Below are 20,023 nucleotides of genomic sequence, written 5' to 3'. Positions count from 1 at the left end.
CACATCCCTTCAATTATTTATTCTAACTATACACTAAGGATCATAGATGTTGGTATGCACCATTGTACATTAAAACCGGACAATTAAACTAGCATTATTGCTACGTTAAAACTAGTCTTGGCTATTGACGAAATTCCCTTTTTTTGGGACACTGGGCTAAAGACAGACTCTGTACCTGGTCCTTGAATAGACCCGGTGGGGCGCCTAACCAGATACACGAAGGTGCATAACGGAACGAATCATCTGTAAATCTGAAGTTGTTTTTATGAGGCCCTCTTGCTTTGCACTGAAATTTGCAGAGACCCGGCGAAGAATGTTTAGATAGGGGATGAAAAGTAAAAGATAGCTGAAGTTACAAGATGGCGACTGTCACATGTGCTTTGTGTGAAAGACAAAGAAGGCCAGACCTTCCTCACCATCTGAGAGCTCCGCCCTGGAGTGTCACGGATGATGTTTACTCCCTATTGCCCTGCCCCTGGATGGCCGTGTTGTTGATGTGGCCAGTAGCAGTCTGCATACCTCAATACGTGTTTAGTGTGCAGACCCACCACCTACCATTGCCCAGTCAGGCCATGCCCCCGATGGCCATTTCAGCGCCAGTCATTGCCCAGCAACCATTTTTGAATATGCTGTAACAATACCTTAGACAGCTACCCAAGCGCCATCTTAGCTCCACAGCAGGAACAGGCTGGCTTCTCACCTCTCAGTGATGTACATTTTACCTGGCATCCCAATGCTTCCACTGGTAGTGCAATGATGGGTGCCTTCTCTGAATTGCATAGGAATATTCAGAACCCCCGATTATCTGCCCTGCAGCCTGTGTTAACACCCACCTTATGCCATTCTGCCCAGTATTGTGCTTAAATTGCCCGCACATATAGTTGTTGCTGAAAAGATTGCAAGGATCTTTCCAGCTCCTGAAAGGGGAGGAGAAATGGGGAAAAAGGGGGGAAATGTAGGCTACACTAGAATGGAATGCAGTTGCATTTACAAATGGCTTGATGAGATACAGGCTCTGTATACAAACGGTTAAAAGAATGCTTGATTCTCACAAACCTCTGATAAAGTTGAATTCCACCTTCAACCACCCCTCCTTTACAGCCCAGACAGTTCAGTGAGAGAGAAGGGGTAAGTGTGTGTTGACCTTCTAATGTAAGACTTCTGGCAGCGGTACTCGCTTTCGTGAATGGAATAGAAACTTGTAATGAAGTGAATTACACTGTCTTTATTATAAGCGTATGCAAATAGGAATGTTAATTAAAAATTATCAGAAAGGGGACTGTCCATACCTTCTTCGTATTCTGTTTAGTATTGAGGAATGTTGCTGTATTGACACAAGTTTTTGGGTGTACCTGACAGAGCATAATCACACATGACATAGCAAATACAGCTGCTCACATAGTTGCTATATATCCTGATGTCGACCCGAGCTGGGATGCTAATAGTGACATTAGAAGAAAGTTACAGCGTACAAAGGACTGTTAAACAATGAAAAAAATGGTGGACTTGTTGGCTGCAGCAATCCAGTCAAGATAAGCCCCCACCTCTTTACAGCGCCTGAAACAACCCACATCCTTCATATGTACAGAAGGGTGGCCCCCAACACCGCCCCCTTGATGGAAACCAATGCAGAAGGTGTAGGAAGCATGGTCACTGGTGTAGAGACTGCCCCCTCACTTCCTCTGCTCATACAGGAAGAGAAGGAGGAAGGGGCTAGGCCCAAAATGGCTGCTATAAGAAATGAACACACGACAGAGCCATTCAGGCCCGCCCCCACAACCTCCATCTTGGTTTTGCTGCTATTGTTCCACTGTAGGCAGATAATACTGAATGAGGATGACCAGGTTCCTATCTGCTGGGCCCCCAAGAACCTATGGTCTGAGTAAATGTATGGGGTCATTCTGTGAACTTTATGGTTGATACCAGAGCTGAATATTCAGTTATAACCCAAAGAAGTCACTCATCAATTCCTGTATCCACCAGACTGTCTAATACTAAAATTGGGACAGGATATGATAAGAAAACTACAGACCCAAGTGTCCTTTGAACCGGACGGACAGATGCCTTTGCAACTTGAAAAAGATGCCCCAACTCCCACCCCCATCCTCTCACTCACAGTGCCTCAGGAGGAAGAATGGAGATTGTTTGCTGTCATTCATGAGCCAGATCACTCACGTCTCACTCTAGACCTAGACCTGAAGCTGCTAGGAGTATGGGCGGAAGATAATCCACCAGGACTAGCTCAGAAGTGTATGACACCTTGTGGCTGCTGCTTCTACAGTGATCTCTGTTGCTACTGAACTCCAGTCTGCTGTAGCTATTTGCAACTTGTGTACCTTCCAGGTTCTCTGTTACCTACTCTCACCCTCGACCTCTATTCCTGCTTAGTATGACCAGTTCTAGTGTTAGGGTCATGACAGAGTAAGTCAGCACCCAGGTTCCAGCTCAGGGCCGTCCTTGTCAGGACGATGACCCTGCTCTCTGTTAGGTAGGGATTTCATATTCCTCACCAGTGTAGAGCTGGCTCAGTCCTAGTTTCCACCTCGTACCAAGCTACACGCTTAGGAGTGAGGATCCGGTCTCTGGGTTAGCTGTCAGTTTCACCAAGTTTTTCCTGCCCAGAGGGACGACACAGTGGTTCCACACCAAACTATGTAACAAGAATATATGATCTTGTGCTATACCAAGGACGTAAATGTACGTCCTGTTGCGTTAAGTACCCCTCTGCCAGGACATACATTTATGTCCTGTCGCAAAAGGGGCTAAACTGATCTTTACATGTTTTTTAGTCCCCATAGGGAACGAGCTTATGATGGTTTGATCACTCCTGCATTATGATGTAATGCTATAGTATCATGCCACAGACATTGCTTGATAGGCAGTCTGCAATGGCAGCCCTGGGGGCTTTCAGAAGGCCCCCGGCTGCCATTGCAACCGAACGGCAACCCATGATCTCATCCAAGGAGGTCGTTCAAAACCCCCGAACATCGATCGAGGCATTTAAATGCCACTGTTAGAACTGAAGGTAGCATTTAAAGGGTTAACAACCCAGCTGTGTAGGAGTTATCCATATACACTGGCCCCAAGCCTGGATAAATTCCATAGGATTAAGAAAGGTGCTCCATTGAGAAAATCTGACACCTCTAAAATCCCCCAATTATACACTACTGATGAAAGTCATGGTGGCACCGCTCTGCATCTCTGATGACAGAGCGGCCTGACACAGCATTATACAGTGGTAAATTTAGGCTACACCTTGGCAGTTTTCTCTAAGGTGCTACCCGCGGAGTTGGGTAGGGCAAGATGCTGTTTTGTCATGACGCCAGTCCGTATGTAGGCCAAAACCTACTCCAGACAAAACAATAATAAAAAGGGAAAATAAGATAAAAATGTTCTTTTCCTCCTGGAGTACAGTGCGGTACCCCAGGGCAGATGTTGTAGGTGGTGGAAAGGGACTCCAGGAGGCAGGATTCGGTGGTAAAAACAAAACTATTGGACACTCTACTGGCAGAGAGACAGAGTTCTTTACTGTGCAGCAATTATACAGATGAATAGATTTAAAGAAGGCCACCTGCCCACAGGTATAGCTTTTTCCTGCATCGGATTGCCGCTGCGGGAGAACACTAAAGTCACCGCAATTTACCTATCATTAATGATAGGTTCATCACGGAAAATTGCAGCCAAATTGTGGCGTACCACAATTTTTATACACAAGCGGAAAATCACTGTGATTTTCTGCTTGTGTACATTGGGCTGCGCTTTCCATAGTTATCCTATGGAAAGCGTCCATTGTGATACCAGCAAGCAGATTATCGCCCTGGATAATGCAATGATTTATCGCCAGTGGACAGGAGGCCTAAAAGAATCACTTTTTGTACATTTGAGAGCTTTGGGTTGGAATACCCCTTGATCCACTTTTCTTTCCATTCAAGCTTTACTTTCTGGTATTGATTACAAAGATTCTCTTTCCTCTCCCTTGGTTACTTTCTCTGGCTTCTTGCTGCAATTACTTCCCTCTAGCCCCTCTCCTACTTCTTTCCTCTTCTCTGCAAACTATCTGTCCATGATACATAAACTGAGTTTGGTATTCACACTTTTCTTTTGCTCCTTCCCACCGCACTGGCTTCTTTTTAATCTTCCTTCTTATGCTCACTGCAACTCCTCTCCTAGACTCGACTGACTTAAGCTCCAGCCACACTCCCTTTTTAAACCATCACCCTAGCCCAAGCCATGCAGAGGACTCATCTCCCAATCGCAGGCCCTCTTGCTGCCCGCTACCTGACTAAACATTCCCCAGGCTGTTGCTAGGTGACCTGAAACCCAATGGGGATGGGAAAACCTGTCAGCGTACAATACCCAGTGGTAAATGGAAAAACACAATAAAAGCAGATAATTTAACTTCTGACATACATATTCATAATCATGACTTCAACCATAAGTAGAACAGAGAAAAGGGTTCTTTACTGTAAGAGCAGTTAGACTGTGAAACTCTCTGCCTGAGGATGTGGTGATGGCAAAATCCATAGAGGAGTTTAAAAGGGGACTTGATGTCTTTCTGGAGAGGAAAGATATTATAGGTTATAAATCTTAGGTTAATTGTTAATCTGGGTATACAGGCAGGTAGGAACTATTAGGGGTTGATCCAGGGAACAGTCTGATTGCCATTAGGGAGTCGGGAAGAAATTTCTCCCCCCCCCCCCCCAAAAGGGCTAATTGGCTTCTGCTCTTTTTTTTGCCTTCCTCTGGATCAACAACACCGTAGGATAGACAGGCTGGACTAGATGGACATTGTCTTCATTCGGCCTTACAAACTATGTTACTATGTTAAGCACAGAAGTGCTATAGTGACCCTAATCCATGACCCTAATTACTATATATAGGAGAGGAGGGGGTGGTATACTACTTCACAAGACACAGAGTATAGAATCTGAGGAAAGCAGGAGGGCAGGCTGTATTACACCAAGCCCCCTCATGCTAAGCCCTGCCCTCCACTTCCTGCAATCTGCCTGTGACTAGAGAGACAGGCATCACTTGACAACAGGGAGCGTACAGCATATTAGAAGGAAGGGAGACCCCTAGTGGCCAGCACTTTGAAGTAATTTTTCAGGCAGAAAATGTCAGTTCGTGTAAATACAATGAATTTTCCTAGTTAACACATTGGCTATAAATCCGTAAAGCATTTAGAATATGGCAGATTTCTTAAATATGCGCAAAACTTTTTCTGCATAACATACTGGTGTTCACAAGATTGCACCGACTAAACGTGAAAGGAATATGGCAATGCTGTTACAAGAAACAACAGTCATTAAAGCGGTCGTAGAAACAACGACTTATTACATATCCACCTGATAGATGATAAATATCTGATTGGTGGAGGTCACACTGCTGAGAACTGCACCGATTCCGAAAAGAGGGACCCATTGTCCCCTCTTCTTGTCACTGTGGGCTCACTGAACCCTCTGCATTGGTGAGCATGCACGGCTGGTGCTCAGCTATCTCCTGCAGTCCCATTAAAGATGAATGGAGGGGCACCACGCATGACTAACCACCGCTCCAAACTTTAATGCGGTGAGACCCCACCCATCACACTATCAGCTGTCCTATGGATGGGAGATAAGAGTTGATTTTTTTTTAAAAATTCGTTTTGTTTATTGAAAGATTTGCAGAGTACAGAGTCAAAGAACAACTTTGTTAGGTACATGTCAATAGATACATGGTTATTAAACTGTGTATGATTGAATACAGTAGTTGCTACCGTACACCTTGAATAGGTTGTTTGAGCATTTATTACTGTAAGCTTTCAACTTTTTAACTTTTCTTACAAAAAAACAAACAAAAGAACAAATAAAACCGTTCTGTTCTGTCTAATACTGAGAAAGAAAGAGACATATTACAAGTCTTGAAGCGCTTGTTGGTAAAAAGAGGGGGAGGGAAGTGAGGGGGGAATGGAATTGGGGGCTCAGGGTTTATTCTGTAGACAAGGTGGAATGAGAGTCCAACCAGGCACCCCATACTTTTTGAAATTTGCTCGGGCAGCCTCTGTTCTGAAAAATAATTTTTTCATAGGAGACTCCGGTATTTACTATTTGAATCCAGTGTAGAGTTGTAGGGGGGTTCTGTAGCCATCCATTTCATGGCTATCACCTTACGTGCTAAAAATAGCACCTTCTCGAGAAATGTACGAGTGTAGTATGGCCACTCCTCCTCCTCCAGTAAGCCAAACAACACCATCTTGGGGTCCAGATTAACAGTAAATGGGGGAGGTAGTAGTGAATTTATGAGGTCAATAGTTTTGGACCAGTATTCATTGACAGGGGGCATTCCCACATCAGGTGCCAAAAGTTGGCCTCTGGCTGGCGGCATCTATGGCAGGAGTTTGAGGATATATTGCCCATTTTGTGAAGACGGCTGGGGGTGAGATATGCTTGATGCATTATGTATAACTGAATCAGTTTGTTATTTATGGCAGGGGAGACCGATAGGTGAGATTTAGAGATATCTTGCCAGTCTTCAGGTGTGAGAGATGGAATGGTTTGTTTCCACCTGTCATATCCCAAAAGTGGGTTGTGATCTATTTTGGCCGAGAGAAGATGTGTGTAGAGAGCCGAGATTAGCCCTTTGGGTCCTTGTGATTTAAGGATGCCAATTGTAGGAAATCTGGATATTCGGGTTGAAGTGGGTGGAAATTGGGAATATGGCGCATGTCTCAGATGGAAAAATCTGAATAATTGGAGATGTGGGGATTGTAGCCTATCGCGTAGTTGAGTGAATGTAGGGAGTATCTCGTCCGTATATATATCGTCCAGTGTATTTATCCCCAGAGACACCCAATACTGTGGGTCTGGGACCGATTGTAGTGCAGCGAAACCAGGATTGTTCCATAGGGGAAGATCAGGTATTACGTTTTGGTATCTTTGAAGGGTTTTAACTTCCCTCCACACACCAAGGGCTAGTTTGTGAAGCGGGATTACGTCGGAGGAATTTGTGCATTCTGGAAACTCTAGGTAATTTAGTAAATTATTTCCTTTTACTTGTTTCGCAAGCTGTTTGTCTGCTATGAGCATTTCTTTGTCCAGGACCCAGGCTCGAATATTTCTCAGTTGCCCTGCTAAGTAATAAAGCCGGAGGTCCGGGAGGGCCATTCCGGGTTGCTCTTTAGGTCTTTGTAGTATTGATAAGCTTAGTTTAGAGCGGGAAGAGTTCCATATAAATGAAGTTATGAGGGAGTTTAGGGACTGAAAAAAGCGCTTAGGCACGCTTACTGGTATGTGTTGTAATATGTATAAGCATTTTGGTTGGATGACCATTTTAACAAGATTTATCCGCCCTGCCACAGAGAGCGGCAGCTTGGACCACCTCTTGAGCTTATGTTTTATATCCTCCAGTAATGGGCTGACATTATCCGCTATTGCTCTGCCATGGTCGCAGGACATAATCATCCCCAAGTATTTAAATGTTAAAACCGCTTTTAGTCCATATCTAGCGACACACGGATCATTTTTTGGGTGGAGGTCTGTGTATAGGATTGTGGATTTGGACCAATTAACGTGCAGTCCTGAAAATTGAGAAAATCTGTCTATATGGATCATAGCTTGGGAGTTTAATGGGTCTGATAAGAAAAGAATTGTGTCATCTGCGTATAATCCTAATTTACTCTCAAGGTCTGCCCATCTGATTCTGGTTACGTTGGGGGTGTTTCTCAGACGGATTACCAGTGCTTCAATAGCGATGGCGAATAGGGCTGGGGACAAAGGGCATCCCTGCCGGGTGCCCCTTGCCAGTTGAAACTCCGCTGATGGGATGCCATTTACGATCACGTTTGCGTTCGGGGATTTATATATTGTTTTAACCCATTGCCGAAATTGAGGACCAAATCCGAAACGGATCAGACAGGTCTCTAAAAAGACCCACTCCAAAGAGTCAAAAGCTTTTGTCATGTCTAGCGAGACCAGGGCCCAGGGCATGTTGTATTGTTTTCCCAATTGAATGGCTGTTTGGACTCTACGAATATTTATTGTTGTGGATTTCCCTGGCATAAAACCTGTCTGGTCGGGATGTATTATGGATAAGATTACCTGATTTAGTCTGGTGGCCAGGATTTTAGTTAAAATCTTATAGTCTGCGTTCAACAGTGAAATGGGGCGGTATGAGTCGCATTCTATAGGGTTTTTCCCAGGTTTCAATACCACTACTATGGAGGCTTTGTAAAATGAGGGTGGGAGTGCTTTATCTATTTGGGCCTGGCATAGTGTCTCTAGTAGTTGCGGGGCCAGTTCGCTATATTACGATATGCCTCTATTGGGAGGCCGTCCGGGCCAGGAGATTTGTTAAGAGCCATGTCTTGAATTGTTTGCTGGATCTCTTCCAGAGTGATTGGAGCTTCCAGGAGCTCGACCTGTTCTGCAGAAAGAGTTGGGAAGGTCAAGTCAATTAGGTAGTTTAGAGTATCTGCCACAGTTTTTTGGGAGGAAGAACTGTACAATTTGGTGTAGAATTCCTTGAAGCAGTTTGTAATAGCTGGAGCGTCAGTCAGCTCCGCTTCACATTGGTTTTTAATCTTAAGGACTGTATTGGCTTGATTTTCCCGTCTAATCAAATTGGCGAGTAGGTGGCTGGATTGATTTCCCAGTTCAAAATAATATTGCTTGGTGAAGAATAATTTGCGTTTGGCCTTAGCATGAATTTGGTGTTTATAGAGTCGGAAGAGGCTAAGCCAGGCTATTTTGTTAGCATCTGTGGGATTAGATATGTATAGTTTTTCGGCTTCCATAGTTTGGGTTTCTAGTTCTTTGTCGGCCTGGGATGTTGACTTTTTAATATGTGTAATAGCGGATTTGAGGAATCCTCTAATGTAGGCCTTGAGGGTGTCCCACTTTAGGGCGGGGTGGGTGTTGTTGTTATGAGCGTCTAGGAATAGGGATATATGGAAGGGAGTTTGGTCATCTGTCCCCATAAGCTTGAGCCAGAATGGGTGCAGTTTCCATACAGGTATTATCTCGTGCTGAGGGAACTTTAAGGTTAACAGTATGGGGCTGTGGTCAGATATGCCTCGCAGACAGTGCGTTATATTGGAGAGGAAGATCGCCAGCTCCGTGGAACTGAATATATAATCTATTCTCGCCAAGGCATTATGTCCTGGGGAGTGACAGGTAAATTCTAAAGTTTCGGGGTGATATAATCGCCAGAGATCAACCCAGCCAACACCTTCGATCAATTGCCTCAAGGGGGAGTTTGAAGTGGAGGTAGTGTTAGGGGATGTATGGAATCTGTCCTTGGTTGGATCCATTACTAAGTTAAAAACCCCTAGGCAAATCACCGCCGCCGAAGGGTATTGGTGCGCAAATGCTATGGCCGTTTGTAGAAGATAGAGGTTGTTGTGGGGTGGGTTATAGATAGACAGAATGACATAGGGTTTGGAATCAATTTTCCCGTGTATGAATACGAATCTTCCTTCGGGGTCTCTGCGGATGTTAATGGGGTTCCATCTCAAAGACTTGTGGATAAGCAAAGAAGACGCCTCTAGAGGAGGAGGTGTGGAAGGAGTGGGCCATCCATTGGACCCATGGTTTTCTCAGGGTGTTGACCTTGTCTTTAATTAGGTGGGTCTCCTGCAAACTTATAATGTGTGGATTAATTTGCTTAAAGGGGTTGTCCCGCGCCGAAACGGGTTTTTTTTTTTTCAACCCCCCCCCCCCCGTTCGGCGCGAGACAACCCCGATGCAGGGACTTAAAAAAAAACCGCACAGCGCTTACCTGAATCCCCGCGCTCCAGTGACTTCTTACTTACCGGTTGAAGATGGCCGCCGGGATCTTCTCCCTCGGTGGACCGCAGGGCTTCTGTGCGGTCCATTGCCGATTCCAGCCTCCTGATTGGCTGGAATCGGCACGTGACGGGGCGGAGCTACACGGAGCCGGCATCCTGCACGAGCAGCCCCATTGAGAAAAGAAGAAGCCCCGGACTGCGCAAGCGCGGCTAATTTGGCCATTAGACGCCGAAAATTAGTCGGCTCCATGGAAACGAGGACGCTAGCAACGGAGCAGGTAAGTGAAAAACTTCTTATAACTTCTGTATGGCTCATAATTAATGCACAATGTACATTACAAAGTGCATTAATATGGCCATACAGAAGTGTCTAGACCCACTTGCTGCCGCGGGACAACCCCTTTAATATATGAGAAGACTGCCCCGCACATTCCAACTAAGGCATGTTAGAGACATTGGTATTTACGTAGGCATGGAATTTACCCTTTTTATCTATATCTATCGAGTATAGGAAAGGGGAAAGTATTGACGGGTATTGAAAAACGAGTTGTGTCAACGCAGACTTGTTAAGAATATTGATAAGGAACAGATTAAAACATCTTAAACAATTAACCTTTGACATCTTGCTTAAATTTTCGCGTAGCTGTCAATCGAAAACGGAGTAGAAAGAGAGAAATAGATGAAAAAAGAAAAAATACAAAACAATTTAGCTACAATCTATCTAGAAGTAGCAGATGTTATTAGGAGGGGATATCCCGGTAGCCTATAGAGGGCTCAGTCCGACCGCTAGGCCTTGACTGTGATTTGAGTGCCACAGCCGTTCAGTTCGCCATCTATAAGTCAGAGGGGTATTGGCAATGCAAATTATGACTGGGTTTAGAGTCCCGTCGTAGCTGTAACAGGATCAAACGTCTCTCGGTGACTCTGGATGCATATCAAGCCACTCGAGGGCCTCAGCGGGAGACTGCAGAAAGACCGCCTTTCCTTGTGCCACGATGCGCAAACGGGCCGGGTATGCCATTGAGTAGGGGATATTTCTTTCTTTAAACTTCCTCTTGACTTCCATGAAGGTGGCTCTTTGTTTTTGTAATTCGGCAGAAAAGTCAGGGAATATGGAAATTGTTGTGTTGTTATATTTGAGTGGGCCCTTTAGTCTGGATTGACGTAATGCGGCGTCTCGGTCCCTGCAGTTCAAGATCCTTGCTAGGAATGGGCGCGGGGGGGCTCCCGGTTGTGGCGGTTTTCCTGGGACCCGGTGGGCTATTTCCACTGTGAAGTGAGCGGAGAAGGTATCGTTGCCCAATAGAGATTTCAGCCATGTCTCGGCAAATATTTCTGGGCGGGAGCCTTCTGATTTTTCCGGCAGGCCTATTATGCGCAGATTATTACGGCGTGACCGATTTTCCAGATCATTTGTTTTGGATTGACAAATTTCTGTTATTCTTATGGCTTTTTTTACTGCCGCAGAAAGTGGGCGTAGGGAGTCTTCTGCGTTGGAGATGCGGTCTTCCATCTCCTGCATTCTGCCTCGCATATTCTGTAGGTCTTGTCTTAGCAAGGAGACGTCAGTCTTTATCTCTTCTATTTTGTTGGTGAGAGAGGATTTGCAGGTGTTAATTGCTTCTAGAAGCTGTCGCATGGTTGGTTCCGGGGGTTGCCCCATGTCGTCTTCTAGTTCTCTCATCTGGATAGGTCGCGGCGTTCGCGGGGTATGATCAGAGTTTTCGGTGTGGGCGAATTCTTTTAGTTTCTCTGCTGCAGAGCCGCTTTTGGCACGTGTACTCATGATAGATGGCGTTAGATTAGTATGGTACTTAATAGAGAGAAGGAGTTTTCCTTTGTCTTTTCCCCCTGCAGTAGCCTAGTGTAAGCAGCTTCAGGCTCTGTTACTTGCGGAAGATGTTGGATGGTAGTTCTAAAGATTTGATGCCACTCTCACAGGATTTAGATGCTGTAGACTGTAAAGTCTTTTGTAACTATGCAGTTACAATAGTTGTTAGAGGGTAAGGGTCCAATAGATTGGATCACAATTATACAGGAATTGTCCATATCTTAAACTGGTCGCGGTGGCAAGAGTGGGAGGTGACAGTAGCTTCGCGTGGCGATGGTGCCTGCTAATGGCTATAGATTTCTGTCTTTGGAGCTTCAACGTCGTAATTTGGAGTAAGCAAAGAAATTAATGTTTTCTGTGGGACTAAGAGCCTGTCCGGCAGATAGATCACTGCCCGCGTGGGAGTTATATCTTGGGGCAGTCTCCCGTTCTCTCTCCCGGGCGCTGCTGTCTAGCGGTGTGGGCAGCGAGGGGTGCTTTTCAGGGGTGGTAAGGAGGATTTTACTATGGGCTGTTTGCCCAGGTTTATATTTCCATGAACTGGCTTCGCGGGGCAAATGTGTTGTCCCCCTGCCCCCACTTGTTACTCACAGTTCGTTGCCGGCTCCGCAGGGCCGGGACCGAGAGGGGGAATTTTCCAATTCCAGCGCTCCAGGGGGACGCCGAGTGTCTCTGTCCGTCCGGCTCCAGTGGATCAGCCCAGATGCGGGCCGCAGGCAAGACGGACGGGCCAGCCGCGGCTCCGATCCCCCTGCCTCAGAGAGGGGTCTCTCGCTCTCCTCCTCTTTCAAGCCGCGATCAGCGCTTCACAGGGTGTCTGGCACCGCCGGCGAGCGACAGCAGGATGTTGTGCAGTGGCGGGGCGGGCGAGCGGTACAGTATCCCGCTGGTTCCCCCAGCAGGCCGTCGGCTTCAGAAGCCTGAAGACGGACCGCGCCCCCCGACCGGTGAAGGATCGGATGTTCGGCGGCAGGGGACGGTTCCCAGGTGAGCAGGAGCGTTAGCAGATCGCGGCTCCGGTCGGGACCTTGCCGGAGGTACTTCTTGTGAAGATGGGTGCCGGAGGCTCGCGGTTCTCGAGGTCAGGTCCGGGTCGGCTGCCGCTGGGCGCTGCAGGCAAGCGGCAGCCGAAGGTTTTGAGGTGGCAGAGTGTGGGGTGTCACAGGCAAGTGGCGGCCGGAGGTCTTGAGGCGACCGGAGCGGCAGGCGGACCGCAACACCCGCTCAGGTCCTGCAGCGGCGGCGCGGCTCCAGTGGCGAGGATCTGGAGGGTCCCTCTCCATTCGGGCCACAACCGAACACGGGTCGCCGCCCGGCAGAAGAGGCAGACCAGCAAGCCACAGGTCTCGAAAAGGGGGATTTTTGCCGGGTAAGGGAGGACGGGGCACGCAGACCTCGGTTCAGCCTGCCGGCAGGTGGGTCAGACGAGTTGGCGCCAAATGGGGAGCGGGAGGGAAGCAGGGCGTTGGCGCCGCTTCTCCTCTGCCTCGGCCAGCGGTCCTGCTGTGGGTGTCAGGAGGCTGTTATTGGTCCCAGCTGCGGTTCGATTCTTTCCTCAGGATCTAGAAGTCCTTTAGCGGTGTTATGGGCATCAGGAGTCAGGAAAGGCCAGGATTTTATGCGGTTTCTAGACTTTCCCCTGGGGAGCTCTCCTCACATGCGACTCTCCATGTTGGTCGCTGGCCACGCCCCCGATAAGAGTTGATTTTGGTACAGCCTCTTTAACACAGAGTCTAAACCTAATGTTCAAAGCATTCACACATCAGCCTGTAATTAGTCATCCATTGGAGTACGGTCTATGGAGAAGGCATGAAGCCCCTTATACACGGAACGATGAGCGTTCAGTAAATGCAGCCACCGCCGGAATGACGAATGAGAGATCATTCACTTTCCATTCATTTCCTGCAGGTCTAAACATCGTTGTTGGCTCAATCATTAATCGTTGGGCTTAACCCCTTAACGACTGCCCCATTGGGAAACTACGTCCTCAGCAAGTGGGCTTTAATCCTAGAGGACGCAGTTTTATGCATCCTCTTTGGATTAATGCCCACTTGCCTGAGGACGTGACAGCTCCATGCTGTCGGTGCCTGCAGGTAGCCGACAGCATGGAGCTGTCATCCCAGGATGCGGGCAGTCCCCCCCGGCATTGCAATCGGCGCTATCCAATGGATAGCGCCGATTGCAAGAAAGTAAATAAAACAGTGAAAAAAAAGTAAAGATTCAGCTGCCCTGATGGATCGGATCCATCAGGGCAGCTGAAAATGCTCACCTGCCTTCTCCGCGCTGCCCCCGATGAATCTGGTCCTCCCAGACCCCCCGGCGGTCTTCTGCGCATGCGCGCCTGACGATGACGTCACGCGCATGCGCAGAAGCCCGGGAGCCCCCGGCAAATTTAAAATCTCCTGGCTCCCGACTCCTGAAGGTAGCCGGGAGCCAGGAGGTGTTACCGGGGACCGCGGTGAGCGGTCCCCGGGCCCGCAATCGCCGCTATCCATTGGATAGCGGCGATCGCGAAAAAGTTTTTTAAAAAGTGTCCGTTTCACCTCCCCTCATGGATCCGATCCATGAGGGAAGGTGAAAATACTCACCCCCGGTCCTCAGCGGTATCCCGATGTTCCGGGACCTGAAGTCCCCCTCTGCACATGCGCGCCCGATGATTGACATCGGGCGCGTGCACAGAGGGGCTCGAGCCCCGGGAAATTTAAAATTCCTCTGCTCCAGGCTGCCATGTGTAGCCAGGAGCAGAGAGATGTCACCAGGGATATGATCACTGTCATCCAATGGATGACAGTGATCATGTAAAGTTAAAAAAAAGTGTAAAAAAAGGGTAAAAAGTAAAAAAAAAAAAAAAAGTTAAAAAAAGTTTAAAAAAAAGTTAAAAAATCTTATGTCTCATCACCCCCCACGGATCATATCCGTGAGGGAGGATGAAATGATGTACCTAAGGCCCGCAGATTTATCCGCGGACCTTACCCCAGCTTCTGCGCACGTCGCCAAAGTGGCGGACGCATGCGCAAAAGCTGTGGATTGCCAGGATAATTTAAAATCTCCCTGCTCCTGGCTACAAAATTTAACCGAGAGCCTGGAGATTTCACGGGGGGCCGCGGTAAGCTGTTTCTGGTCACGTGTTCGCCGTTATCCAATGGATAATGGCGATCACGTAAAAGTAAAAAAAAGGTGAAGCTTCATCTCCCCTCACTGATGCGATCGGTGACGGGAGTTGAAACATTTTACCGGAGGCCTTCGTAGGAGACAGGAGATGGGGAGCCCAGGAAACTTAAAATCTAATTGCTCCCAGCGACCAACGGTCACCGAGAGCCTGGAGCAGTGGCGGGTGGCCTCGTTGAGCGGTCCTCTGTCACGTAATAAAAAAGTAGCGATCTACCTTTGGCCAGTCTCACATAACCGGATAGGAATTACGGATTCCGCATGCGTCTGATCCGCGGTAATACGCTGATCAATCGCATTGGATTACACAATTCCGCTCACATTAGTGGGGTCGGAATTGTGTAATCCACTCGCAGAAAAGAGAACGCCGCAGGTTCTATTTTACTGTGGATATCCGCAACATAAAGCCCATTGTGCTCCGTGGTCGCGGATATACCCGCTGCCCATACGCAACTACGTTGTATACGGGCTGCGGGTACCTGTGTCATCGCTAAGCGACGGCGCGGGAAATACAAACAGAAAAAAATGTACTGCGCATGACCGCCTGTGTGAGTAGGCAGTTATGCGCAGTACATTACGCGGCCGTACGCAGGGTCACAGCCGGGCTCACAGCTGGGATCCGCTGCGGGCCTCCGCAAGCGGATTCCACCTACGGCCGTGTGAGCCCGGCGTTATTCAGACCGCTACCTGTAATACGTAATTTACAAGAAGCCCCGGGAACGCTCGCCTTCATGCAGTTCCAGGAGCAGCTTGTTGAGTGTCTTCTGTGTGAGACCGCCGCACCTCAGAAAGCTTACGGAGACTCACAGAGCACCACTTTTTACACCCCATACCCGCTACTGAGGTCACGAAATACCCCCAAAAAGCATGAGAGATGGGGGGATACCCGGTTTTATTGCCCCATGGGCCCATCCCAGTGAGCCTCCGTAGTTACCCCTGTCTTCGGAAATACTACACAGTTCACATTATTACTTTTATCTAAGATTTGGGAAACGCCGAAAAGGGCGTGGAGTGTGTGTGTGTGTGGGGGGGGGGGATTTTTAGGAAGTCAATTTTTATTCCGTACAAGTGGGCAATGGGGCCTGTAATTTATTCAGTTGTGCCCAGAAATCCAACAGGTGTTCCCTCCATTATGGGCCTAGCCATGTGTCCTAAAAGTAGATTAGGGCCACAACGGGGATGTTATGGAACACGGGACAAACGGGGGTATCCATTTTGGGGTGAACGTCTTCATTCCTATGTACACTGTACAAAAAAAACCTGTTTTTAAATTGACAAAATTGCCAAAAAAATGAAAATTGAAAATTTTTCCTTCTGCTTTGCTTAGATTCATTCAAATACTGTGGGGTCAAAATATGCAGTACACCCCTAGATGAATTCATTAAGGGGTCTAGTTTTTTAAATGGGGTCATTTGTGGGGGTTCTTTATCTTTTTAGACGCTCAATGGCTCTATAAGTGGGCAATAGGGCCTGGAATTTATTCCGTTGTACCCTGAAATCCAACGGGTGCTCCTTCCATTATAGGCCTAGCCATGTGTCCTTTAAGTAGATTAGGGCCACAAGGGGTATGGTTTTGAACGCGACAAACAGTGGTATCCATTTTTGGGTGAAAGTCTTCATTCCTATGTGTGCTCTAGAACAAAAAAAAGTTTTTAAATTGATACAACTGCCAAAAAATGAAAATTGTAATTTTCTTCCTACTGCTTTGCTTAGATTTATTCAAAAATTGTAGTGTAAAAATACACAGTACACCCCTAGATAAATTCGTTAAGGGGTCTAGTTTTCAAAATGGGATCATTTGTTGGGGTTCTCTGTCGTTTTGGCCGCTTAAGGACTCTACAAGTGGGCAATGGGGCCTAAATCACCTTCATGCTAAATTTCAGTTCTGAAAGCCACCGACTACTCCTTTCGTTTTGGGCCCCGTTGTGCATCCAGACATAAGATTAGGGCCACAATGGGTATGTCTCTGAACACGGGAGAAACAGGGGTATCCATTTTGGGGGCAAGTCTTCATTCATGCGTGTGCTGTACAAAAAAAGCTGTTTTTAAAATGATTGAATTGCCAAAAAAACGAAAATCACATTTTTTTCCTTTTGCTTTGCTAGAATTCATTCAAAAACTGTGCGGTCAAAATAGGTAGTACACCCCTAGATAAATTCATTAAGGGGTCTAGTTTTCAAAATGGGGTCATTTGTGGGGGTTCTCTATGGTTTTGGCCACTAAAGAGCTCTACAAAAGTGTTATGGGGCCTAAAACGCCTTCAAGCAAAATTTCAGTTCTGAAAGACCACGACTACTCCTTTTATTTTAGGCCCCGTTGTGTATCCAGACATAAGATTAGGGCCACAATGGGTATGTTTCTGAATACAGAACAAACAGGGGGATCCATTTTGGGGTGTAAAATGACGTATTTGCAAAAATATGACATTTTATTTTTTCTCCTCTAAATTTAATTAATTCCTGAAAAAAAACGGTGGGGTCAAAATACTCATGACAGTCCTCAGTGAATACATTACGGGGTGTAGTTTTTAAAATGGGGTCATTTAGGGAGGGTATCTATTATTCTGACACTCATGAGCCTTTGCAAACTTGGCTTGGTGCAGGAAAACAAAGTGTTCCTCAAAATGCTGAAAAGTAATGTTAAATTTGTACGTCCTCTAAATGGTTAAAAAGAACACAAAAGTTTTTCAAGTGTGCATTCAGAATAAAGTAAACAGATGGAAATATATATCTTAGCAAAAATTTGTACAGTATGTTTGGACATATTTGAGATATAAAACAATTTTTTCAAAATTTTCCCAATTTTAGCGCTTTTAATAAATATACACAAATTATATCGGTCTCTTTTTACAACCAAAATGAAGTACAACATGTAGCGAAAAAACAATGTCTGAATCACTTGGATATGTAAAGCGTTTACGGAGTTATGCTACGTTGAACGTCAGATTTCCAAAATTTGGCTCCGTCACTAAGGCGCAAACAGGCCACTTCGTCACTAAGGGGTTAAATACCGGTTGTCAGCGGGGAGGGGGGGGGGGGATGAGCGGACTGACATGGCCCAGAAGATACATGGTCTGTGCAGCCGGACTTACATGATGATGTCCACAAGGGCGCTCCTGAACTGCTCGCGGTCTCTCTTCGGGTGGGAATAGCTGCTTCTCATATTCAGGGGGGCGCCGGATGAGAACTCATCGGATTTTGAAGGTCTTTGCTTTGAACTGGAGTTCAAGACTGTGTTTCTTTTGTGCTTCGGGCCGCCAGGAAAACCTGAAATGTACAACATAATAAACGTGTGACAAACCCTTAAAGGGACGGGGTCGTCAGAGGATGACCTGCTGTGAGAGACAAGTTTTCATGCTAAACATAATTTTATAGTTTTGTTTTTCTTATTTTCCCTTATATTTTTAAAATTCCTAATACCCTGCAGTTCTCAGCAGAGGAAAGTCCAAACCAAACTTTGCACCATTGCCACAAAATATGATGCAGACGCACAGCAAACGCCATGCCTTAGGGCAGTGGTGGCGAACCTGTGGCACACGTGCCAGAGGTGGCACGCAGAGTCCTCCCCACTAGCACACGCCGCCATCGGCCGCCACCACTTGTGAATACCAGCAGGGGCCGCGGCTCCCCTGCCGGCACTAACAAACAGCTAGCCGCGCTGATTCTGGCACACACTGTGACTTCAGTGTGCAGCCGGGATCCTCCTCCCCCCTCCCCCACTACTTGGTTCCACGAGAGCATCCGGGGGAGGAGGCATCCAGCAGAACACTGACGTCACACTGTGTGCCCGGGTGCTTGCTGGATTTACTGAATAGTGCTGAAGTGGGGCTGAAAATAAATATATGCGTGCCCGTAGCATATTAACTTTTTCTTCCCCACTTCTGCCGCAATCAGCAATTCCCAGAAACCTAATTGGTTGTTTAGGTTGGCTGATTCACCAAACAACCAATCAGGTTGCAGGGAATTGCCTATTGATTCAGAAGTGGGGAAGAAAAAGTTAATATGCATGCGCCAACAGAAGAGGAGATGAGCTTCCAGGAGGAGTAGGAGGAGCAGGGGGTGAGTATGTGGGTCTCGGGAGGGGCACTGTGGGGTGTCACTATTGCACTGGGGGCCGCTGTGGGGTGTCACTATTGCACTGGGGGCCAGTGTGGGGTGTCACTATTGCACGGGGGGCCAGTGTGGGGTGTCACTATTGCACGGGGGGCCAGTGTGGGGTGTCCCTATTGCACTGGGGGCCAGTGTGGGGTGTCCCTATTGCACTGGGGGCCAGTGTGGGGTGTCCCTATTGCACTGGGGGCCAGTGTGGGGTGTCCCTATTGCACTGGGGGCCAGTGTGGGGTGTCCCTATTGCACTGGGGGCCAGTGTGGGGTGTCCCTATTGCACTGGGGGCCAGTGTGTGGTGTCCCTATTGCACTGGGGGCCAGTGTGTGGTGTCCCTATTGCACTGGGGGCCAGTGTGTGGTGTCACTATTATACTGGGGGTGTGTCACTATTATCGCTAGGGCCGCTGTGGGGTGAGGGCCACTATTACCACTGGGGACGCTGTGGGGTGGGGGTCACTATTACCGCTGGAGCTGCTGTGGGGGGAGGGTCACTATTACCACGGGGGACGCTGTTGGGTGAGGGTCACTATTATCGCTGTGGGGTGGGGGTCACTATTATTGCTGTGGAGTGGGGGTCACTATTACCGCTGCGGCCGCTATGGAGTGGCGGTCACTATTACCGCTGGGGCCGCTGTGGAGTGGGGGTCACTATCACTGTGGGGTAGGGGTCACTATTATCGCTGGGGGGTGTCACTATTATCACTGGGGGGTGGGGGGTCACTATTACCGCTGGGGCTGCTATGGAGTGGGGGTCACTATCACTGTGGGGTGGGGGTGACTATTATCGCTGGGGCCGCTGGGGGGGGTGTCACTATTATCACTGGGGGGTGGGGGGTCACTATTACCGCTGGGGCCGCTATGGAGTGGGGGTCACTATTACTGTGGGGTGGGGGTGACTATTATCGCTGGGGCCGCTGGGGGGGGGTGTCACTATTATCACTGGGGGGTGGGGGGTCACTATTACCGCTGGGGACTGGGGGTCACTATTACCGCTAGGGCTGCTGTGGGGTGGGGGGCACTATTATCACTGGGGGTCACTATTATCGCTGGGGCCGCTGTGGGGGTCACTATTACCTCTCACATCAGAGGGCTGTCCTGTGTAGTGTAACATTAATATGCAGAACAACCTCCAACATCGGAGCGCTGTCCTGTGTA

The 20,023-nt window shown here is 47.8% G+C and overlaps 1 protein-coding gene across 1 annotated transcript in view; it reads right to left on the bottom strand.

Annotated features, from left to right (window-relative positions):
• DNAH7 (dynein axonemal heavy chain 7) overlaps positions 1–20,023 on the bottom strand; it is a 499,785-nt gene that overhangs the window by 461,452 nt on the left and 18,310 nt on the right. The window contains exon 4 of the mRNA XM_066577151.1: positions 17,854–18,028. Within this exon, the coding sequence (XP_066433248.1) occupies positions 17,854–18,028 (175 nt within the window). The remainder of the gene's footprint in view (positions 1–17,853; positions 18,029–20,023) is intronic.

This window comes from Eleutherodactylus coqui, chromosome 8, assembly GCF_035609145.1.
Source record: "Eleutherodactylus coqui strain aEleCoq1 chromosome 8, aEleCoq1.hap1, whole genome shotgun sequence".
NCBI lineage: Eukaryota > Metazoa > Chordata > Amphibia > Anura > Eleutherodactylidae > Eleutherodactylus > Eleutherodactylus coqui.
Note: the sequence above shows the minus strand (reverse complement) of the source record. Positions and strands in the feature narration are given on the sequence as shown.